The 24287-nt window shown below is 42.1% G+C and overlaps 1 protein-coding gene across 6 annotated transcripts; it reads left to right on the top strand.

Moving 5' to 3' along the window:
• The first annotated feature begins 1835 nt into the window (after positions 1-1835).
• On the top strand, positions 1836-20988 carry MFSD13A (major facilitator superfamily domain containing 13A). Of its 6 annotated transcripts, XM_048506392.1 has the most exons (11): positions 1857-1933; positions 3431-3510; positions 5382-5494; positions 6568-6839; positions 7952-8031; positions 8840-9289; positions 10274-10391; positions 11870-11966; positions 13638-13809; positions 17689-17882; positions 18521-20988. In XM_048506392.1, the coding sequence occupies exons 4-11, from the start codon at positions 6675-6677 to the stop codon at positions 18769-18771; spliced, it is 1527 nt and encodes a 508-aa protein (XP_048362349.1). In that variant the 5' UTR covers positions 1857-1933; positions 3431-3510; positions 5382-5494; positions 6568-6674; the 3' UTR covers positions 18772-20988. The 6 variants fall into 6 exon arrangements, with proteins under 6 accessions (XP_048362345.1, XP_048362346.1, XP_048362350.1 ...); XM_048506388.1 differs by lacking the exons at positions 3431-3510; positions 5382-5494 and adding an exon at positions 3290-3390 and having other exon boundaries at positions 1836-1933; XM_048506389.1 differs by lacking the exon at positions 5382-5494 and having other exon boundaries at positions 1836-1933; positions 3290-3510.
• The last annotated feature ends 3299 nt before the right edge of the window (positions 20989-24287 follow it).

Genomic DNA, 24287 nt, shown 5'->3' with positions numbered 1-24287 from the left:
TGTTAAAGGTACAAAACTTTAACCAGGGGGTAAAATTGGTACCTATTAACATATTAAGGGAATTAGTTACAAATTACTATGTTAATAGGTACCAATTTTACCCCTTGGTTAAAGTTTTATACCTTTAACAGTTCCATGATTTACAGATCAACTCTATCCTTTAGTTACAAAGCCCTTTATGGTCCAGTACTTGCATTACTATTAGCTGCATAACAGAAAAAGCCATATAGGAATATTTTTGTTTTGTTAGTGCTGTTAAAACTGCAACAGTCAAACAAAACAAATATCTTTAGAGCTACTACTATTAGTTGGTTACAACTTACCAGCTACATTATAAAATTAAACTGAGCATCATTCTTGCTAGACAAGAGTAAGCAAACTTTTTGGCAACATCTTTATGTTTATAAGGAGCTTATCAAATATTTCTACAAAGAGCACCACAGGAAGTCAGAGATATAGTACAGTATTCATTTACTAATCCCTAAAGTTACTAATTATATAATTATACAAATATATAAGCTTTGACAAACAGAACTGTACTACAACTTAACCAAACCCACTACTACTTAAAAAAAACCCATGGTAATTGTTTCTAACCCAATTTTTCATCCACAAACAAAAAAACCCACCACATTCCACACCAGCTCCTCACTGGGATAACTTACATCCACCCCTTTCTCTGGCTGACTGCAAATTTATACATTTGGCAGCTAAGTGGCTTCTATTAACTAATTGTGTCAATCACTATATTAAACACCTGAGATAATTTAGCCAGCCCTAATTACAAAAAGAAAGCATTGATGAATATGTAAGTAAAATAGAAAAGCAGAGAAAGAACTCTGAGGGCTCACTAGGCTGAGACTGTTTCTTTAATTTATTTGAATCCCTTTTTTAGTCTTTTAATGTAATGTGAACACATTTGGAATATTAGCATAGATGACAGTTAACAAAGCTCCTTTTTGTAAAGGAAACTCACACTGAGGCCACAGCATGTTTGCAGGAATGTGGGAAGAGTGTATGGAGGAGAGCAGAATAAATGTCTTTCTATGACTCACCTGTGGTGCTGAATTCTCAGAAAATACTAACAAGCATTCTAAAGAATTGTCTGACCACTGTCATTTCCTTTATGTCTCACATTCTTTTCAGATTATTCTGTTTCTGAGACATAGCCTTGTTGCCTTAAAAATGGGATTTCATCAGAATGGAACTGAGATTCAGGAATGAAGCTTAGATCTCACAGCAATTTTTATTTGTGAACAGTAACTCTGGCAACATTCAGCAGTCCCTGCAAAAGCACAATTAATAAAGAAGCTGTAATGTACAGAGGATCAAAATACTGAGGATCTGGGGCATGTATTTGCTTTTACCAATTTTCAATGTTTCGGAGTTTTAAAGGATTTGTGTTTGAAGATACTTACCGCAGCAGTGCTTTGTAGCGCTACAACTGAGCCTAGACAAACGTAATACATTCTTGCACCTAAACGATTGTTTTTTATTAAATGCATACACATAATTTCGCTGTAGTCTGCATAAACATGACAGCCTCCGTGATGTTTATTTTTGAAACGTTGGTAAGATCTATTCTTTGAGGGAAACGTTTCAAATTAAAATATTTTTTAAACGGGCGATACAAAGTATCACTAAAGACTGCAACAAAGCGCAAGCATGAAAACCAAACCAAAAAGTCTTTTCTTAGCCGGACTGGGAAGCTTTCTTTACTCCTCCCTTCCCTACTCAAAGCAGTACAGTGATTTGCCAGTTGCGGTAAGGGCCTTAAGTGCCCACATCCAAGATGACGACAAAAGAAACAGGCGTCCAGTGTCAAAAATGGCCGACGTGGGCGTCACCTGACGCTGTGTGGAGGGTGAGACAGTAGCGAGCTCAGTACGGCTGCGTCTGTCCATGAACGGCCGAAGCCGGGCAGGGGTGACAGGTAAGAGGCGGCTGATAGGTTAATGTGAGCCACGGTTCTCACCTAGCCCCCGCTTGCTTTCTGCCTATTATGTGCTTTTATTTTGAATCGCTTCTCTTCCTTTTTCCTACTCTCATCATCTGCTTCACCGCGCGACGCCTCCACTGAGGAAGGTGTCTTCCTGTTGCCTCCTCAAGGAAGGGTTTATCCTCCTCTCTACAGTCAATGCCTTCAAGATAATGGACGCCGTCTCAACTTCCGCTTGTCTAGTTTTCAATTTTACGCGCAGCAGGAGCGGAGGCTGGCTTCCTTGTCCCTTGAGACCACTCCCGCTATTAATATGCGGTGTCTCTGTCCTCCTTTTAGGTGCGGGGAGCCAGTGTCTGTACATACCATCTCTCATATATAGATAGGTTAATGGATAGATTTTTTTTCCTGATCGTTGTGTAACCAGTTTTTGTATAAAGAGCCATTGCAGGGAACACCCTGCCACCTAGCTATTCTGGTATCATTCCGTGTATCCTTGGAAACTGACTAGAAACTCTAAAGTACGATGAACTTGCTTTTTCTCTTTAACATTTCAGGTACTCTAAAAACATACGTAAAGTTTTTTGGATAGTGTTCCTATGAGTCTTCTCTGTGTTGATTGACTAGCAGTAGAACTAGTTTTTTGCATTAAAGGTTTTGTTTTTTCATTTAAGTGCTTTTTTTTAAGGTGGCCAACTAAGTCAGATTTTTAATTATCTCCAGCATTCACACTAATGTCACCACATTCTTCTATATTCATTAAATACAGCAGGTTTTGGGGTCTAGCTTGCTAGTTCATATTGGGCTGCCTTTTCCAATTATGTGGAAACATAATTTCTCAGCAGTGACACAGAGTAAACCCAAAAACACTTTGCAGGGAGGAAACCCAGAACAGGATTCTGAGCAGGCTTTTGAGTAGGTCCAAAGATTTAAAAATCTGTCTGTCCATGGTATTGGTCATGGCTATGACTGTACTTCTTTACATGAGGAAATGATTGCAAATCTGTTAAGTACACCAGGTGATACTGCTGAAATGTGAGGACATCTTTCTGTTTGTTTCAGTGTGTGGCATCTCTCAGCAAATCCTTCATAGAGCAGTTTTCAATGGTAGTATTTTTAAATTGTAGTCAAAAGCCTGTGAATGTATGAAAAATCTAGTTGCTCATAGTTCTCTAAATACATTTGGAAAGATCTTTGCCTCCCATTCTTAACTAATAAATAATTCAGTCTTGAACCCTGCACTTGAATTCTTATTTTTAACTAATTTTAGTAACCCCATTCAAGCCATGATGATGCAATTAAATATATGTAAGTTTTTCAAGGCATTTTGTTTTCATTTTTTGGTTTTAGTGATGGTACGCGCTAATGCCTTCAGCTTAAAACAGTGACCTTACAGATGTTCCAGTGGAACTGCTTCAAGCATTTTCCTCTCAGTGTGTCTTCTCTACGAGGTATCGTAGGTCAATCATTACATGTCACTGATTTCTTTAGACATGAGTATGCTGTTGTGAAAAGAGGCCACTGTTGTCTGGGTTGTCCGGAACAAGCAGAAATTGCCTCCAAGTGATCAGGTATGGGTTCAGTTGTTTTAGAATTCTGGTAGTCCTATAGGGTGCTGTTGATTTTTCCATCAGTTTCTAGAAAGGAATAAACATCCGCATGTTCTATCTTCAAAACAAAGAAGTCTTGCAAGGCTGCCTGCTATTTGAAGGTGGGAGAGAACAAAGGTGAGACTCCCACATGTTGCCTTTGAGTAGGGCAACATCTGGAGTAGGGGTAGGGAACCTGTGGCTCTCCAGATGTTCAGGAACTACAATTCCCATCAGCCCCTACCAGCATGGCCAATTGGCCATGCTGACAGAGGCTGATGGGAATTGCAGTTCCTGAACATCTGGAGGGCCGCAGGTTCCCTACCCCTGATCTGGAGGGAGATTTTGCATCTGGATGGACTGACTCCTCTCTCCCTAGCAGAGAAATGGAAAGAAAAGCAGAATCTTACTCTTCTGTGCTTGCCTAATCAGGCAGATTCGGCAGAGTTCTCTCGTTCTCTCTCTCTCTCTCTCTCTCTCTCTCTCTCTCTCTCTCTCTCTCTCTCTCTCTCTCTCTCTCTCTCTGAGCCACTACCACCACTTAAGCCAATGAGCTAGGCTTCTAGGCAAGTTCTGTGAGAGCCCAGTGCTCAGCTCCATAATGATGGCCAGCCACTGAGTGCTGAACTTCTTTTGTCCTTCCAGAGTTAAAACCTTTATCTCTGGAAGGGAGAATGGGACAGCTTTGGTTGTGCTTTGCAACAGAGAAATAGCACTCTATTAATGGCATCTGATCTGATCTCCCCCACCCCTGCTTCTAGGGCAGGGGTCTGCAACCTGTGGCTCTCCAGATGTTCATGGACTACAAATCCCATCAGCCCCTGCCAACATGGCCAATTGGCCGTGCTGGCAGGGGATGATGGGAACTGTAGTCCATGAACATCTGGAGAGCCACAGGTTGCAGATCCCTGTTCTAGGGATTTGGGAGTGTGTAAAAGGGGAAGACTCAAGTGAGTTATTTGTATGTTCTGAAAATGCCTCCATATTTTTCAAACAATCTTTTCAGAAGAGTTGTTTAATTATTCATTCTGAGCTTTCAAGAATGACATGTGCAAGGAATGAGTCCTGCTTTAAGAGGGAAGGAAGGAGGAATATTGGCCCCAAAGCTGCTGTAGGTGCTTGGAACTAGGACTGGTTAGTCAATATTTTGGAAACTTCAACTGAGGCTGAAGATTCTTGGGCCAAGGAGCTTTATGAAAATGTGTATTCTTCCCAGATCCGCACCACAATATGTTTGTATCTTTCTCAAGAACATAAATCTATACCAATACCTTTGGGTACACATTCTCTCAGTCACACCATGCACATTTTCTAAAATACACACAATGTCCTTTGAAGTGTCCCAGATGGAAAGAACTAGAGAAAGTGGTTATCTCATTATGGTGTAGTGGTTAAAGTGTCATAGTAGAAGCTTGGAAATACAGATTCAGATCTCTTGTGAAGCTTGCTACGTGATCTTGAGCCAGTCATACACTCTCATCCTAACTGACCTCACAGGGCTGTTGTGAGGAGAAACATATTTTGGGTCCTCATTCTCCCCCTCCCAGGTTGGACAAAAGCTCTTACACAGCAGGAGTAGCTTATATTTTTGGTGTGATATGTTCACAAGCTGTGTTTTGCTTGCAAGCTGCTGAAGAAGGGTTAAAAATATATTAGTACATTTGCCATCATATGTTCAATACCCTTTAACCTGGCTTTTGCTATAACATTTAAAAACAACTGTAGTTGACATGCCCATGGAAATGGCACCTGATAAAAATATGCTGAGGTTGAATGACTGAGGAGTCATGGAAGTTGCAGTGATCACATGGGATGTCTAGGAGGTCTGAGATATCACACTTGCTGTCCTTCAGACTGCTGTCACTCAACTGGCGGAGATGGGATAGAATGGGATACCAGCAATGAGTGCAAAGTGAAGGTTAAAGAGCGGCTGTGCTTACCATATTCAGTACCACCAGAGAGTCAGGTAAAATCATAGAACAGAATCACAAAGTCAGAAGAGGCCATATAGGCTATCTAGTCCAACCCTCCTCTTTAGACGTATCTCTGACAAGTGTTTGTTCCTCTACTGCTGGAAGACTGCCAGTGAGAGGGAGCTTATCACCTCCCTAGGCAGCCAATTCCACTGCTGAATAACTTTTTCTGTAAAAATTGTCCCAAAATCCAGCTGATTTCTTATTCCCTCTAATTTAAACCTGTTAATTCATGTCCTATCCTCTGCTGCCTACAGTAGATACAGAATAGGGTAGATGAAATAGAGTATGGAAGTTACAGCAAATTTGTCAGGGGAACATAATGTTAGAAACAGTCAGAAACACTACTGTAGGTGTATGGTGTACTTAATGTAATCTCTTTTAAACAGAATAAATGAAATGTGAAAAGTGGCTGTAATCAGATCAAAGCAAAGGAGTCCGTATGAGTCCCTTGGTAATTTAGGATTCAACCTACATGCCGCATTTTGTTCCTATATCAGTGGTGGCGAACCTTTGGCACTCCAGATGTTATGGACTACAATTCCCAGCAGTCCCTGCCAGCATGGCCATCAGCAGGGGCTGATGGGAATTGTAGCCCATAACATCTGGAGTGCCAAAGGTTCGCCACCATGGCTATAGTTAGACTTCTTTGGAGGGACTAGCAGTTTGAAAACTCTTCATTGGGAAAGTACCCTTGTCTGGGGATGAGATATGTTGTCTGATGGGACAAGATACCCTGCAAAATGTCCATATATTGACATTGGTCATTTATTTCCAGCTGGCAATTAAGCATCAAACACACCTTATAAAAACACACTAAGTACTTCACCCTGTAAACAGATGCCTTGGAGAGCTGTGAGTCTGATCAGAAGGCTATTGCCGTATGATGTTTTGACTTAACAAAGCTACTTTACTAAGATAGCCTGAGCCTTTCCAATCCTATTATTGGTCCTCTTTTTGAACCACAGAACTGTTTGCAGTTGCATTTCTTAATGCAGACTAAATGGATCTGTTTCTTCAGGTGAAAATGGCACATAAACTACTTGATTTTGTTTTTTTCTGATAGGAATGATGATGGTTTGGACCCAACAACGAAATAGTAGGTGCTGGAGGGAGAGGCCCCATTGGAACTGGAGGTGATGAGGGAAGCCAAAGGACTCTGAGTGTACCACCATGGCTTCCCAGCTGTTGACTCATCTCTCCCGGCTGCCCATTGCAGTGGTCTATGGATCCCTGTCACTCTTTATTTCCATTTTGCACAACGTATTTCTCCTCTACTACGTGGACACCTTTGTTTCTGTTTACAAGATTGATAAACTTTCCTTTTGGATTGGCGAGGTAGGTTTTGAACTTTGAGAGTTAATATGTTTGTCAAAGCTGTTCAGCAAGCTGAAGTCTGGGGCTGTTAACAGGCTAGGCACCTGCTACTTGAAGAACTAAAGGAGGGGTTTCTCTTGAATTCTTGGGAGACTGCTTTCATGCCTTGTGTCTGCTTTTGAGGTGACGATAAACAAGAGGAGTGCAAGAAATTTGCATGCTTTAGCTGTAAGAGGTACTGCAAGCATGTCACTTATGTTGCTGGCATTCCTGGGCATTTTTCTCAAACAATTCTCATGTTAAGCAACTTACTATGTTCTAGAAGTGGAATTCCCTTGCCTTATACTTCTCCCATTAAAGGGCTGAGGCAAGGACCTGTCCAATACTGCCTTTCTTAAAAATTCCAATCTTTTCTGCGCATACTTTTGTGATCTTCTTGTCAATTTTTCCTTTTACAACTCCAAACACGATGATGATTCACTACAACCATTTCCCAGTAAAAATCTATATGCTATGAAGAACTCCCTTGAAGATCTTACGCGCAGAACAAATATTGCCTGTTCTTCATCTGACTGATTTCTTTATCAGAAGAGTCAGGAAGGTACTTTCTCCTCAGTGGGACTGGCAGGTAATTGTGGTGGTGGAAGGAATACATTTTGTCCTCTCTAGAATACTGAAGTACGGGAGGGATATAGTCTCCCTCTTAAAACTGGCATAGTAGGTATAGTCTTCCACCGCTAGTAGGGAATTTTGTTCCACTCCAGAGGGAATTTTGTTCCACTCCAAACCTGGGAAAGGAAGTGGGTTTTGTTCTTTGAATCGATGACATTTTTGTGTTAGAGCTTTATGAAATACATGAAATGGGTTTGAGTATAATTCTGGCATTTTTGTCCTTGGAGGGCTGAAAAACCAAATTGACTACCTTCATCAACTCGGACAATGGTGAATTTTGCCCCTTTTCGTTATGGAGTTCCATATGATAGCTGCTTCGGAGTATGGCAGGATTTTGGTAGTGGGCAGAGAATGGCTATTTGTGTTGATGAGCATGCGAGTTATTGTCTTTGGGTTTCCAAGATGGGCATTATTAGCAGCAAACATTTGTCTTCAACTTGCATTCCTTATTTTCCCTCTAGACTGTGTTTCTGATATGGAACAGTCTCAACGATCCTCTCTTTGGCTGGCTGAGTGACCATGCTTTCCTTAGCACCCAACAGTAAGCAGAGTGTCATTTATGTCATGTGTCATAATACTGAGAGCTTCGTAGTGTTGAAAAGTTGGGCGCAATATGCCAGTTAGCATGATAAACTGAAAATAAGCACATTGCTTTGGAAATTATTTTTATTTTTTTCAATTGCACATGCATCCAGACCAGTACTTTTTATATCTTTCTTTCTGGGAATTTCTAGTACATATGACTCCTCTAGGAACTGGAGACTTTGCTCCTTTTGTTTTGTTGAATTTCCACAGTGAGATGGGATTGTGAACTAGCCAATTGTAGCTTCTCCTAAAAGAAGCCTGGCGAATGTGTACATGGGTGCAGTCAAATAACTTGAGCATTTATTTAAAAAGTAGAAACAGGGACTGGGAATAAAAGAACACAAACTTTCCTGCAAAGAAAAAAAATGAGAAGTAGCTGTGTGGTGTAGTGGTTAAGAGTGGGGGATTCTAATCCTGGAAAACTGGGTTCTGTTCCCTACTCCTCCACATGAAGCCTACTGGGTGACCTTGAACCAGTCACAGTTCTTTCAGAATTTTCTCAGCCCACTTGGAGGCTGGCGATGACAAACACCCTCAAACGTCTCTTGCCTTGAAAATCCTACAGAGTCACCTTAAGTCAGCTGTGACTTGATAGCATTTTCTACCACCAGATCATTTAACAGTGATGAATACTGGAGTCAGAGAGGACAGAATACATGTAGATTGGTAAGGGAGACAGCACTGGGCTTTCAACAGCAGGTATATTTCAGATTGTGGAACAAATCCAACCAGCTTTCATGGGAAACGTGTTCTTTCTTCTATAGGTCTGGAATAGAGATCTCCGCTCCAGAAGTGGTCTTGAAGAGACTCAAGGCCCTGAACCGCAATGGCCCCCTTTTTGCTTTGTCATTTTTGGCTTTCTGGATTGCATGGGCCCACCCAGGTTTACAGTTCCTCATCTGCCTCTGCTTGTATGACAGTTTTCTCACCATGGTGGATCTCAACCAGAATGCCTTGCTTGCTGACCTTGCTGTGTCTGCAAAGGACAGAACTGGACTCAACTTCTACTCTTCGCTATTCAGTGCCATCGGCTCCCTCTCAGTGTTCATGTCCTATGCTGTGTGGAACAAGGAGGACTTCTTCTCTTTCCGGATATTTTGTGTTGCGCTGGCTCTTGGCTCAGCCATTGGATTCATTGTGGCCACATGGCTTCTGAAGCAGAGGTTTCAGAGTGAAGGACAAGGGAAATGGGATGAAAGAGCTGTTTTAAAAGAGTGAGTTAAATCTGGTTGTATAATTTCTTTCCTGGTTTTACATACTGCCCAATGGATGTATCATGTAGGGCGGCAGAGACCAACTGTTTCCTCAGTATGTTCTAGCATTTGTTTGGAGGTGTGTTAGTCACCTTTTAAAGTGTAAAAAAATCCTGCCGCTGCTCTTAAATATAAATTTAGTTTGATTTCCCATGGATTAGGATTTTCCTATGGGTGATGGGCTTTTGCACTATAAAATTACCAGATCATGTATATAAAAACTGCTGCCATGTCAGTCTGTTAGAACCAATGGACTGCCATGGCTACGTGCAACTTTGGCCTCCCCCCTCACACAAGAAAATACCAGATGTCCATAATCCGGGTCTTAAAATAGAAGGAAGACAATTTCATAGCACCTCCTAATTGGACTTTGCTTGGGAGGCAGAAGGATTATATGCCATCTAATCATTAGCTATTACTACCTAATTTGGTTTCTATTGCCATTTAATTTAGCCCGTCACCTAAATAGTAGCAGTGCTATAGAGTTGGTGTTGGTTTTGATATTTTTAAAGGGAGATCAGCCACCCTTTGCTGTTTTGCCTAAGTAGCTTTCGTGCAATCAGAAATTTGATCTGCACTTGGCACAAGCCAAATTGCAACACCTCTGGTGCTGCATCTTAAGACTTAATAATAAGCTATAGATTTCTCAGCTTTTCTGCCATATCCTGAAACATCTGTTCCCCCTAATCATACACATTGGTATTTGCAAATAAGTTTTTGTTTTGTCACAACAAACAGAAGATAAATATAATTTTGTATGACTCACACAGGCCTCAATATGGCATACATGGAATTGCCCCAGATTATCAACTCTTACTAACTCTGTAAGGAAGTATAGCCAAGTGAGAACTTTAACTCTGGTTTTCCCATTCAAAGTTCTGCCCTCTATCCACTTTACTACACTACACTAGCTGTTTTTAAAAATGTGGTCATTTGTTCCTCCAGACTGTATATAGACACACCATCTGTGCAACCGGAGAAAAGGATCACTCTGGCAGAGTATCTCAAACAGCTCTCTAGGCATCGCAACTTCCTCTGGTTTGTGTCTATGAACCTTATACAGGTAGGTGTAGTGTGTTGTTCTCAGTAACCCAACCTTTTTGACTGCTGAGGTTGGATGGGTCGCCATCTCACATGCTGACCTGTAGAGGTTCAATCCAGTATAGTGTAGGTGGCCTGCTACATGATCAAAATACGTCTTTATTGGACCTGAAGGTAATGTCCTATCCACTGTATCCAATTAACATTTGGCATAGTATCAGAGGCGTAGCTGCTGCACTGGGCACACTCTGTGTTTTCCGACCCTCCTTCTGTGGTGCCCTGCCCCCCGCCCCCGCCTTTAGTGCAGGCTGGAGAAGCATCCTGTTCCCTTCAGGCTGAAAACAGCCTTGTGGGAACTATACTTCCCATGAGACTCTGGGGCTCGCAAGGTCTCCTATGAAGTGTAGTTCCCACCAAGCCGTTTTCAGCCTGAAGGGAACAGGCCGCTTCTCCAGCCTGCACTGTTTGACGAAAGTAAGTGGGAGGGGAGGGAGAGGGAGGGCGATCCCCCCTGGCATGAGTCCGGTGCAGCGCGCACCCCCGGCCCCCTGGTAGCTCTGCTTCTGCATGGTATAGATTAGAAGGTGATAGGATTTTTGCCACAAGAATTTTGCTGAGCAGTCCGTGGATTGAGACCTGGCTTAAAGAAGTTTATTCTACCTCCTGAACAAAATTCTGGTTTCCCCAAGAATCAAAGGGCTTTTATGTTGTGTCCCTGTGATAACAGAGAACGTCTTTTTGAATGCCCTGGTATTCTCTGCTTTGGGAAAGTAAGTCTTATTGTTATACATGATATGGATTGATACTTACTTTCAATCCTAAACCTGTGACTTGTGATGTAGGAAGAATAATTAAAATGCATGTTTAAACGGGCATGGTGTGATATGTGATGAGCAGCACCAGCTCTACTCTTGGTAACATTCAGATGCCAAGGCAGCTGTGGAGGGAGTTGTAGCAGTGCAGATGACACAGTTGACTGTTGGTTATAAGAGCAGTACCTACAGATCAGATATGTTCTTGGCACCCTGTGGAGCATAGCATTTTAGAATGGTTTGGGAAAGTATGAAAAAACATGTTCAACCTCCTGCTTTCCATTTTGCCTGGGTAATAGTTGCTTTACTCACAAGCTCTTTAGGGAGATTTTCATGCAGCTCTAAACAACTTGGCATGACATTTGCAGCTGCAGTGCTCTCTGGGAAATGATTTGATTCTGCGTGATGGCATCGAATGCTCTATATATTTATCCTCTAGCTAACTGGGTTTAACAGGAAGACTTGCTGAATTAACCGAGGCATCTGTTACCAAGCATTTAATAATTTGTTGGCTTAAACTGTGTAGCTAAAGAATTTCATCCCCAATTCATAAGCTGTATAAAACCATTCCCATTGATATGGCTTTTACGTGTGTGTGGTATTAGGAATGTTATTGTTGTCAATGTTTTGCTTGTAGTCCTGCTGTGTATCTTAATAATTACATTTTCACATGGATCATCTTTCACAGGTTTTCCACTGCCACTTTAATAGCAACTTCTTCCCTCTCTTCCTGGAGCATCTGCTGTCAGATCGTATCTCTCTGTCTATGGGATCATTTCTGCTGGGTAAGTCCAGGATGGGAATTTGATGATGTACTTGCTTTCTAGAAAGTAAGTACAGAAGAGCACTTCTTTTCATTGGCAGAGATGTCAAGATCCCCAGTTCAGCTGCCCTCACCATTTTGTGGAAACAATCTTCCTTCTTCTTAGACTGGAATCCCACACGTGCACAGGGCTCATACATAATACAGCGCCAAGACCGTAGGAATGCTGGCTTTTGATGTGGGTTACAATCCACTATAGCTGCGGGGGTGGGAGGAGACCCTGACCTCTCCTGTTTGTTGATGAAGAACAGCACCATACTTGCTGCATGTGTGTTTATGTTTACTGCATGACTATTTACTTATTGCTTTATTAGAATTTGGAGTGTCTCATCTTTTTGAAATAAGTTTCATGGATCAAGGGGACTGGTCTGGAACAAACATGCCTTACATACTCACACAAAAAAACAAGAGTAAGCTAGCAAGTTTCACCATGAACCCTTCACTTAAGGCCTAACTGCATACTCCACAGCCCTCACATCATGTCGGGGTCTGCCTCAAGGATTTTCTATCAGATGTGCACTGTGTGTGGTGGTGGGGAGTGTTTAAGCCTTTATTTTGCACAGTTTTCATGAAATGTTATTACGGGTGCTCTGACTAGTTGGGGATTGCACAATTATAAGGTACACCAAATGGGGCAAATAACATCACTGAGGCCATTTCAGATTGGGAAAACAGCGGTGGTGCAGGCTTAATTACTCTCTTACCATGCGCCATAGTCCTGGTCAATACCAGGCTCCCATTGTACCTGGGAATAGAGTTCTCTGCAGGGAATGTACAGAGTATATCTGATATTGCCCTTATGGCAAGGAATATGTAAGTTGTACCTAGGTACACAGAGTAGATGCTATCACTTTGTCACACATCTATATCCAGGTTAATAAGGATGGCTTTTTTAAAAAAATGGAAGCCAACCAACCTGAATTTTTTAAATTTATGGTAGGGTTTTTTTCTAATGGTATAAAACTGCCATCCTAAAGAATAGGATATCCAAGTCGTCTAGAATCAACAAAGTTAAAGTTTATTTTGCTGTAGGTTAGTACTTCTAAATTTCCTAATCAAAACTTATTAACTTTTGGTAGCATTTCAGTTTAAGAAATCTTGGTCAGTGGGACAAGGGACAGTATTTTAGTGTAAGCAGATTAACAGTCACCAGGAAGGCTAGGCTGCCTGACCTACAGCTGATTGAGCTGATAAGGAAAACAAAGGAGAGCCACAACTGACCAAGAGAAGCAGAACTGATTATGCCAGCATAGTAGTGACTGTATTTAAGTTTCAGGATGAGGTTGAAATGTGGGAGGTGCATCTATAACAACTGCTGAAGGCTCAGAAGCTGAGGGGGATTTGGATGGGGTTTTCAGCTGGAATATCTTTAATCATATTGCTTCAGTGAAAGATTGAGATGCAGCGGCTGTGCCAACAGAATAACTAGCTGCAGGAGCTACCACTGTGCTTCAGTCAAACTGGTATCCATCTGCATCTAAGTAGCGGGACAATATGATTTTAAAGTCCCTTTTCTAGTTGATCGTAGAAGCCCTGTTTTCTGCTAAGGGTAAAGATTTGTATCTCATGTTTATCTTGTGACTGCAGTAATACAATGTTTGATCCTCTTTGTTTTATTTGGCTTTTCCCTCAGGTGTCTCCTATGTAGCTCCTCATCTCAACAACCTCTATTTCTTATCTCTGTGCCGGAGGTGGGGTGTATATGCTGTGGTGAGGGGGCTGTTCTTCCTGAAACTGTTACTCAGTGTGATTATGCTCTTTGCTGGACCAGACTGGATTTATCTGCTCTGTTTCTTCATAGCTAGGTACACCACTTAATCAGTATGACCCTAAAGGGTGGGGCAGGGTGTAGGTTGCAAGTGCATTGGGATGTTTGACTAAGTATTGACAGTATTGAACTGAAAATCTGGTCTTGATTCTCAGCTATGCACTTAGCTATTTGCATCAACAGAGAAATCCAGGAAGACTGACCACAGTCCTTTTATTTGGAAGTGGGCTGGATATGTGCATGGCCGCATAAGGACCTAGAATACTGAAAAACTCAATGATTTAAAATAAAATAATCTAGCCTTTAAGAATGTGAGAAATCAGCATTAACAATACACCAACATTGCATTCAGAAGATTTGGAAACCAGGGATGCTCTCTGTGGAGGACATCTTGTTGGGTGATTCCTACCATCCAGTCAGGGAGGCAGAAATTAATTTTTCTGGCTTCCTTGTTCCTGGGGAGTCAGACTTCTCTCAGTTCTGTTTTTGTCTCCAGAGAGAGAGGATTTTAGTGTAGCATTGTCACTTAGGCATTCCAGATTGCATCTAAATCTACCCTTATCTGTCTAATCTTTATATTCATTTAATCATTCTCAGCTTTTTTAACTCTACCCCTGTATAAGTTCTCATTCTTCTACGTTTCATTCTACTTACCTCTTCACTCTCATTTTTCTCCCCCTACTTTTTCTGGACCAGAGGAGAATGTTGTTCCCTTTGGCTTGGAAAGTCTGCCTGTGCCACTCAAGACAAAAGCAGGCTTTCTGTCAGAGAGAGAGGTGCCGGTAACAGCCAGCCTGCAAGAGCATCTTTCAGCAGTGAACAACTTCCCTGATAGAGCTACTTCAATCACTCTGGCCAATGTTGCCCTGGCTGAATTGTAAACAGGCGCCAAAATACAGCATACAGAGAGCGGCCAAGGTTGTCCCTGTTGTGGGCTCATTCTCAGTGGCGGCGATTTGGAGAGGGAGAACCAGTTTCATGCAAAAATGAAACTACAAGCCAGTGTCAGTCAGGCACAAGAGATGGCAGGGAGGACCAGGTGGACTGTGTTCCTACCTCCAGCCCCTATGATTGCTCCACAGTTTTCTCTTCCACACCATCTGCTTTAATTGCATTTATGGGGTGCCCCTCCCCGTTCTACCCCCCCTCAGTAACCTGTCAGGAAGCCCTAGGAAGGAATTCCTCTTCCAAATGTCTGACTGAAGTGGCTCAAAAATCAATGACCCATAACAGGCATTTCAGAGATGGTTCTCCTCATCACCTCACTGCTACCTCAGTTGGAGAACTGTGTTGTATTTGGTCACTGACCGTAAATAAAAACTACTTCTTCACTGCTACCTCAGGTAGCAAGGCAGAGGGTGGAGAAGAAGGCTAAATCTTGTCAGTTGAGGAGGAGGAGGAGAACATTGAGCTTCTGGAACATTGCTCTGGGAGGTCCCAACAAAATATCTTCCACCTTGGAGGGAGAAAGGCCCATTGGGCACTTACAGTGAAGGTTCCTTCTCCTGAGGAAAGGAGGATATCTTGGCCATCCCAAAATCATTGTCAGCATAATTGCACTCTTCTGTCACTTTTGTCCTTTCATATCTTACATTTGTACTTCTGTCCTTATAAACAGTTGTACATAGTTGAATAGTTAATTGATGGTTGATCAGTTTAAGTTGTAGTTGAAGTTAGACTGCTTACAGAGCCACTGAAACTGAGAGAAGGGTGACTCTCACAGGAACAAGGAAGTGAGAAAAATTAATTCCTGCTTCCTTGATTGGATGATGGGAAATATCCAAAAAGATATCCTCTTTTCCTCAGAGAAGAATGACCCTTTGTGGTAAGTGCCCAATAGGCTGCTTTGACAGTCAAAGGCAGGGCTTTACTCTGTCACTCCTTCTGGATACTATTTTGTGTACTTAGAGAAAAACTAGTTAAATCTTTTGGGTGCTGTGTGGTTTCCGGGCTGTATGGCCGTGTTCTAGCAGCGTCAAGATTCAGGTTGTATATCTTTCAGGCTGATTGAGTTATTCGTCCAGGGTGTGAGGCGTAACCAGGGTGGGTGGGGAAATCCTTTGTCTATGAGTCATAACCAGGTCAGGAGCATTGCAGGGCATCTTCAGGAACATAGAAGTGGAGCGAGTAACAATTATGATCAGATAGCTCTGGAAGTAATCTCAGATAAGCAAGAACACGGTGGAAGAGCCTGGAATAGAAGCTATCCTGCTCGTTTCTTTTGTTCATTGTTCATCTCTGTGGCCAGTGGGAGTTGGTTACGACAGTCTGACCTCTAGTATTTTTCGAACGATTGGTGCCAGTACTCGTTTCGAGTTGTGAGTTTTCCTTCCTGCCAGCAATTAACCATGTGCTTATGGATTCGACTTCGCTTTCAGTAAGTTCGATAGTGAGCTTTTCGAAAGGGTCTGGTATTCCTTTCGTTTTTCTATGTTCAGTCGGAATATTCCGTGTTCTGGTTTGATTGCCCAGCCGATTTTTTCTCGGTTTAGGCCTTCAGTGTTTTCGCAGCGTTGATGCGCATTCGTGCGCTGGTACAGATTGAATTCTGGATTAGCTTCGATTGCCAGAGCGTTATAGACTTCCTCGTAAGTTGAGGATCTCTTCAGTTTCAGCTGAACGTAGCATTCTTCGAATTTTTTCTTAGTGGTGTTCAGATTATTTTGGCCATCGTGTTTCTATGCGACAGTTCTTTGATGTGGCTGTAAGAACTTCTTTCAGATGGTTTCTTTATCTTTGTTCATGTGGTTTGCTCCTTTGGTCTTGCAGCCCTTCTGGATTTCTGTAACCGTAGAGCAACCATCGCACTCAAGAACAAGCCACATGAACAAAGATAAAGTTAGCCATCTAGAGGGAAGGTGTTCTTACCATACAATCAAGGGAATCGGCGTGTCACTGGATCGCATAGGAAAACCGGATGCAAGAAGCACAACCTACAAAACAATCTACAGAATCCGCCTAAGAAAAATTCAACAGATGCTACTGCTCAGCAAAGGATAAGAGGGATCCCTCTAGCTACTGCAGGAGCTCTATCGTGATACCATGCAGCTAAAATAAGTCTACATAGGAACCACCAAACGCAGCGCACATTGTGACACGCATCAAAGAACACTTAAAGGGTACACCTCGCAGACTATTTCAGCCAGAAAATCAACAGCAATAGCAGAACACATGATAAACCAAATCCCGGACATAGAATATTATTTGAAAAAACAGAAATTCTTGGACCACTCTTGAAAGCTACTTCACTACTGTGACTACTACAGAGAAGCAATTGAAAACTATAAGCACATGGACAATTTTAACAGGAAGGAAGAAACTCTGAAAATGAAACAGAACTTGGCTGCCAGTGTTGAAAAATACTAGGGTCAAGACTGTGTCAAACCAGCTCCACACAAACACAGGATGACCATAGACAAAAGAAACAGGCCAGGATACTTCTATTCAGATGCTCCCACCAGTGACCTTGGCATATCATTCACAGGGTTACTCCCAGGCTATAGTCTTCATTGTTACTCATACTTCTATTCAGATGCCCTCAACTATTGACCTGGTTGCCGCCTTTGTTACTCATAGACAAGGTTTCCCCACCCACCCTGGACACTCCCCACACACCCTGGACAGATATATACTCCACTTGCTTTTCCAACATCAGATCCTCTGAAGATGCCAGCCACAGATGCAGGCGAAACGTCAGGAGAGAATGCTGCTAGAACACGGCCATACAGCCCGGAAACCACACAGCACCCAAGTGATTCCGGCCGTGAAAGCCTTCGACAATACATAGTTAAATCTTTATTTTTACTTTATTACTGTATTTGCTTTCTGCACGAGAATATATGTGCAATACCCCCAGGAATGTTTTAGCTCAGTGCGCAGAGTGCCTGAATTACTAAATTTCTGTTTTTCTTTCTAGTAATCGTGTGTTCACCGAAGGGACATGTAAGCTGTTAAACCTTGTGGTCACTGACTTGGTAGATGAAGACTTGGTGCTAAATCAGAGGCAGCAGGCTGCCTCAGCTGTCTTGTTTGGCATGGTTGCATTGGTAACCAAGCCTGGCCAGACCTTTGCCCCCTTGATTGGCACCTGGTTACTGTGCTCTTACACAGGTAGGTGATGAACAGGGAACTTTCTTCAGTAATTGAGTGGGGCTTGAGGTAACAGTTGCTCCTCCTGAGAACTTAGCAATGACAGCTGGTAATATATTCAAGGGTATTAATATGTTTACATTAATTGAAGATTAGTCTGTAGCAGCTGTGTTTTTTTGGGAAGATTGTAGTGAATATTTCATAAAAGGATCTTCTCTCTTAATGTCCTCTTTTTTGTCTAACTAGATAACGAATCATGAAGTTTGCCGTGCTAAATTGCATGTTAGAGCCTTAGTCTGCCATTTTAAGATGGGAATCCTTGATAGTGAGTCTGCTTGTGAGAGAGGATTTCACCTAACTTTTCATATGTTGATTCCTTTCTCTCAAGCAAATCCTCCGGACCAATTTCTAGTCATTTGGGCTTCATCCTTGAAAAAATGTTGTATTTCCTCCTTGCAAGGATAAAAATACAAGACTGCAAATAGAAAGTGATAAAAGGGTACCATTACATTTGGGCCTAATGTAACAGATTATAGAATGCCTTTTGTTTTGAATAAAGATCATGACTGTCAATTTACTTTTAGAAATAAGCTGTCAAAGCCATAATCTTTATACAGTATAAATGGGTCACACTTACTCTCTTGCTGCTGTTGTCCCAGGTTATGACATTTTTCAGCAGGATCCTCTGAACCCAGTGGTGAGTGCTCAGCCCAAGCTGACTTCAAAAGTGGCCTCGGAACCCACCCTTCGTCAGGGCTGCTTCTACCTTCTTGTGTTTGTCCCCATCACGTGTGCATTACTTCAGATCTTCAGCTGGTCACAATTCAGCTTACATGGAAGGCGCCTCCAGACAGTGAAATCTCAGCGTCAAAAAACAGAGAACTGGTCTCAAGAAATCAAAACAATTTAATTGCCAGCAGTAGTAAATTTTCCTCATCTGTAATTTTCATGATAAATTCATTAAGTGAGCAGGAGATCCAGCTACTAACTTGGGGATGTAAAGTTATGTCTGGACAGGCATACGATGCGGCGCTTTTTTGGCACTTGAGTAAAGGCCAGCCTACAGATGATGTGGGGATCTGTTATCTATCCCCCAATGTGTAGTTGAACTCCAGAAAGCAGCAAAGGATCAGGAGGATCAGGACCATGGCACCAGGAAAGGGTGTTAACTCCCTCCATGTCTTCCTCCAGCAAAACTAGCCTCCTAGTTGCTTTTTGAGGCTAAATCGCAGCTGGGGGTTATCAAATCATACATTCCACTGTTGCATGCTTTAGCCCTAAGAGGGAAAATGGCAAATTGATATTTAATTGAGCCATTTTGATCAGTGAACAAAATGGAAGCTTCTGAGTTTTCTTGAATTTTCAACAAGACACACCTACTGTCAAATAATGCTTGGAAACTCAAAAGTTTGCATCACTGCTCATATATAGGTTAGTTCAGAAAAAGTCAGCAGCCTACCTTGTTGAAAAATGTCCTCTGCTTGTCTGGGTGCAACTGATTGTGAAGAAGAATAGCATAACAAGAGAACAAGCCATGTATATTGAGAACAGAGAAGCAGTCTGAGACCTGCGATCCCATTTTTCCCCCAAATATTTTTATACAATTTTGCATTGATAGGAAGAGATTCAGATTTTCAACTTTCCTTATACCTTCTCTTTACAGTGGACTGTTCAGTAAAACATCCCTTTTTCTCTCCCTCTTAGAATAAAATTGTATTTTGAAGGCAGCCCAGCTCACAGTGAAAGGTTATTGCACTAAAGGAGGGTAAGTTATTCGGTGCTTGCAAAACAAGCACATCCTGTAGGGAAACTAAGCTTGTGCTTTGTTTCAGTTGGGTAGCCATGTTGCTCTGCAGTAGAAGAGCAAGGTTTAAGTCCAGTAATACCTTTGTAGACCAACTATACTTCCGTTCTATAGGCTTTTGAGAGTTAAAACTGAGAGATTTGACTCTGAAAAGCTTGTATACTGGAAATGTTGTTTGTCTTTGTGCTGTTGGACTTGAATCTTCATCTTGTACTGTAAATTGAGAGAACCATCATACTGATTATTGTAAAAAGAAGCACATGGAACCATATTGCTAGACTCTGGCAGTTAATATAGGCTCTGGAGGAGAAACAGGGTTGTAAGTGGGAGTGAATAGAAAGGGGTGGTTAGCAACATCAAGTTTTCTAGGATCTCTGCCCCAGTCACTGGATGAAAGATGTTTGGGACTATAGCCCTGAAGAACTGCTGGAATCATTTTCTATGGAAAAAGTGGCATTCTTCCTTGGATGATACTTATCCTGGGGTGGGGGGTGGGGGAGTTCTTTATTCATTCCATTTGTTTGCTGAACTTCTTGGCTGGTAGTCAATGTTTCTCATACCTGTCAACAGTGGGAGCGCTAAGGCATCTCTCTGCTGATTAGTGGGACTAAATAGAGGTCCATTGCCCCTTCCATATGTCTGTAGCGATCTGAGACAATGCTGGTCCACACGACTTATTAGGGAGATGGCATAGCCAGCTGACTTCACATAGCATTAGTATAGGAAAGACACCTCCATTTCCAGGATGATATGCAGTTTTGAACTAGACTTTGCTTCGTTCCCCACCATCTGATATGATGAATCATGAGAGAAACTGGGCCAGTGCCAGGCTTCCCTGAAGTCACAGCTTTGTCTCCAGGGAGCAGAAACCACATCCTGCCCTGGATAAGCAATGAACCGGTAAGGCTGTACACTGCATCTTTAAGGGTGCTTGCAGAGACCTGTGAATCACAGTTGCTGACTTATCAGCAGCTTTCATGCTATCTGGGTTGGTTGCTGGGCTGGAGAAAAAATGGGGGCAAGGCCACAGTTCTCTTACCTTGGGCTGGGTTCCTTCAACAAAAAAGAAACAACATGGAACACCTGGGTACAACTTGCAGGCTGTTTTGGGTGCCGAAACTGCTGCTGCTGCTGCCACTACAGTGTTGTCCAGGCCACCGAGCCACCCACTGCTTTTAACTGCCATTTTGCCTTTAGAGCAGCAGAAAATGTTTGCTGTCAAAAGGGTTTTGTATCATTTGATGATCTCATTGTAATTTATTCTAATTTAACAAGCCATATGCACCATTCCTCATTTCGTAAAAATAAATTCCTTTAAAAATAGTTTCTGTGTGGTTATTTATGAATACAAGTGGCAGTTAATATTGGAACTGATTAGAGTAATGGTACTTTGGCCACTGTGGAGGCTAGTTCCCTGTGACAAGTTTTTCTGCCTCCACTCTGCTGTCTAATGTAGCTTTGTCACTTCGACTTTCTGCCTGTATGCAAGTGCCCAAACTGGCCCTTCAATGCAACCTCTCCAGTCAGAAATATCCTTGAACTTCAGAAGGCACTGCAGCAAGGACAGTGACTGCAGTAGTCCTCCCAGGTGTCGTCAGGAGGCAGGTGGAGTCTGGCTTGTAAGATTTGACCTCATTGCTGTTGCTTGAAGGGCTCCTGGATCTAAATAGTGAATTATGCTGCTTTGCAGGCTGCTGCCACACCAGTTATCTACAAAACTATATACAATAACACGGATTGGCTCAAAACAACTTTCCTATTTGTGTCCACTAAATTCCTCTCTTTTCTCTACTCTTGTCTTGTAATAGCTTTTGTTTAGGCAGGTCCCATGATTCCAAACATTGCCATTTTTGGTGGTCAAAGAGCTCAATGCTTAGACCATTTGCCTGCAAGGGCGAATGTTCAATTCATTCTTGACTACAGAGAAATCAGTTTTCTCTACTTAAGAGTTTTTCCAGTGTCTTTTATGAAAACAGCCTTTACTGTTTCTTTACTTATTTTTCTAATGCAAGCAGAGATACCATCTCTCTTGCCTCATGACCGTGGGATCCTTGCTTCTAAACATCCCAAATCCCAACTATTCTTTCTTCCTCCCACCTCTTAAAATATTCTGGGAACCTACTCAGTTCCCTCTAGGACCTAGGTCTACTCCTGCCACATTCATATATATTCCAGGTGCTTTATACAGACAGTTGAAAATTCTTTAATCAAATCAGCATGCCAAGATTACCTTGTTTTCCCATCATGGTAATCATATCATCTTGCTTCTCTTGATTTTCTACAGTCTTGAATTCTTAGTCACATTTTAGGAACCTTACTTTTTCATTTTGCAACGTGTTCCAGCATTTACACATCTATTCTTGATCCCAAGCCTTAGCTTTCTATTTTGCTTCCTGCTAACCTGACGAGGGAGGCCATGGTTCAGTGGTAAATCACATGCTTTGTATGTAGGATGTCCTTACTTCAGACTCCAATTGAGGTCTCAAGACAGATGGTGTTGATAGGTCTTGAACTGGCCTCTTCAAATCTGCTACAGGGAATAGAAAATGCTCAACTAGACTATCCCAATGCAGTATAAGATGGATTCATATGGTCAACAAATAAATCTCAGCTGTTTAAAATATCTCTGTGCTTTCAATTGTGTATCTGTCACACTGTAGATTCCAAAAAGGATGTAAGAGTAGAACCCAGGTAGACAACTGGAGGTTAGGAGTTGTTGATCATATTCAGATCCCTCAAACTTGCGTTATATATCAGGTATGTATGAACTGGGGCAGGGATTTTTCAAGATAATAGGAACACCTACTGTGGATAGTATGTAGGGGATTCCCTCTTAACACACATGGAAAATAAAATGTTGTTAAATACATATTTGAATGTACCACAGCATTTTTACAAGGAGCATGAATACAGTTTTCTCTTTCTACTGCAGGTCAAAATACCCATCCCCATTGTTTTCCCTGTCAGAATCAAATACAAGTGGGCATTTGGGGCAGAAGTGGGAGGAGAGATGGTCATGCTGCACAGGTAGTAACCAGTGGTGGGATCCAAAAATTTTAATAACAGGTTCCGATGGTGGTGGGATTCAAACAGTGGCACTGCCGCACACACGCACCTCCAGTCCCTATTGGGCAGGGAGGTTGCTTTAGTAGCCCCTTCTTGGCACTCAGAAAAAAATTAGTAACCACTTCTAGAGAAGTGGTGAGAACTGGTTGGATCCCACCTCTGGTAGTAACCCAGAAACACTTCTGTAGACCAAGCTCTACTTTCAAGGACTATATCAGATCCAGATGGTAGTCTGCTGCCACCATGTCCACTTGAAGGTTAGTTGAATTATTTAAATGTGACAGCCAATGATAATCATAAACCATACGCCCTGAAGAAATTAGTAATCTAATCTGAGGCAACATTTGCTGCTCCTGATCAGATATGTGAGTCGGGGGGGGGGGGGGGGGGGAAACATTTGGCCAATTAGGTTTTCTGTTCATTTCCAGAATCTTTGTTTTTCAGACTTTTTGCCATCTAGTCCAGCACTCGCAGTGGCCCACCAGGTGCCTTTGGGAGCTCACATGCAGGAGGTGAAAGCAATGGCCTGCTGCTGCTGCTGTTTCTGAGCACCTGGTCTGCTAAGACATTTGCAATCTGAGATCAAGGAGGATCAAGATTGGTAGCCATAGATCGACTTCTCCTCCATAAATCTGTCCAAACCCTTTTTAAAGCTATCCAGGTTAGTGGCCATCACCACCTCCTGTGGCAGCATATTCCAAACACCAATCACACATTGCGTGAAGAAGTGTTTCCTTTTATTAGTCCTAATTCTTCCCCCCCCGCATTTTCAATGGATGCCCCCTGGTTCTAGTATTGTGGGAAAGAGAGAAAAATTTCTCTCTGTCAACATTTTCTACCCCATGCATAATTTTATAGACTGTAATCATATCCCCCCTCAGACGTCTCCTCTCCAAACTAAAGAGTCCCAAACGCTGCAGCCTCTCCTCATAAGGAAGGTGCTCCAGTCCCGCAATCATCCTTGTTGCCCTTCTCTGCACTTTTTCTATCTCTTCAATATCCTTTTTGAAATGTGGCGACCAGAACTGAACACAGTACTCCAAGTGCGGTCGCACCACTGCTTTATATAAGGGCATGACAATCCTTGCAGTTTTATTCTCAATTCCTTTCCTAATGATCCCCAGCATAGTTTGCCTTTTTCACAGCTGCCATGCATTGAGTTGACATTCCCATGGAACTATCAACTAAGACGCCCAAATCCCTTTCCTGGTCTGTGACTGATAGCACTGACCCCTGCAGCGTGTATGTGAAGTTTGGATTTTTTGCCCCTATGTGCATCACTTTACAGTTTGCTACATTGAACTGCATTTGCCATTTCTTAGCCCACTCACCTAATTTATCAAGGTCCAAAGCATTGTACTCATTGTACTCATTCATTGTACTCACTCATTGTACTCATATCAAAGCATTGTATTCATTCCAGAAGTACAGAAGGACATTCTCAAATTTTCTCCAAAACCCCCACTTATATTGTAGACATTAAAGTATTTTAAGGGTGCTTCTTTTTAAATATAAATAACTTTGGCAACAATTAAGATAGTATCATTAAAAGAAAC

This window comes from Sphaerodactylus townsendi, linkage group LG08 (genome assembly GCF_021028975.2).
Source record: "Sphaerodactylus townsendi isolate TG3544 linkage group LG08, MPM_Stown_v2.3, whole genome shotgun sequence".
NCBI classification, from domain to species: Eukaryota; Metazoa; Chordata; class Lepidosauria; order Squamata; family Sphaerodactylidae; genus Sphaerodactylus; species Sphaerodactylus townsendi.
Note: the sequence above shows the minus strand (reverse complement) of the source record. Positions and strands in the feature narration are given on the sequence as shown.

Excerpts from the sequence above, each read along its gene's own strand:
- MFSD13A (XM_048506388.1), top strand. The coding sequence starts at position 6,675 with ATGGCTTCCCAGCTGTTGACTCATCTCTCCCGGCTGCCCATTGCAGTG. Across the intron at positions 6,840-7,951 it reads TTTCCTTTTGGATTGGCGAG|ACTGTGTTTCTGATATGGAA; the intron begins GTAGGTTTTGAA and ends TTTTCCCTCTAG. Across the intron at positions 10,392-11,869 it reads TGTCTATGAACCTTATACAG|GTTTTCCACTGCCACTTTAA; the intron begins GTAGGTGTAGTG and ends CATCTTTCACAG.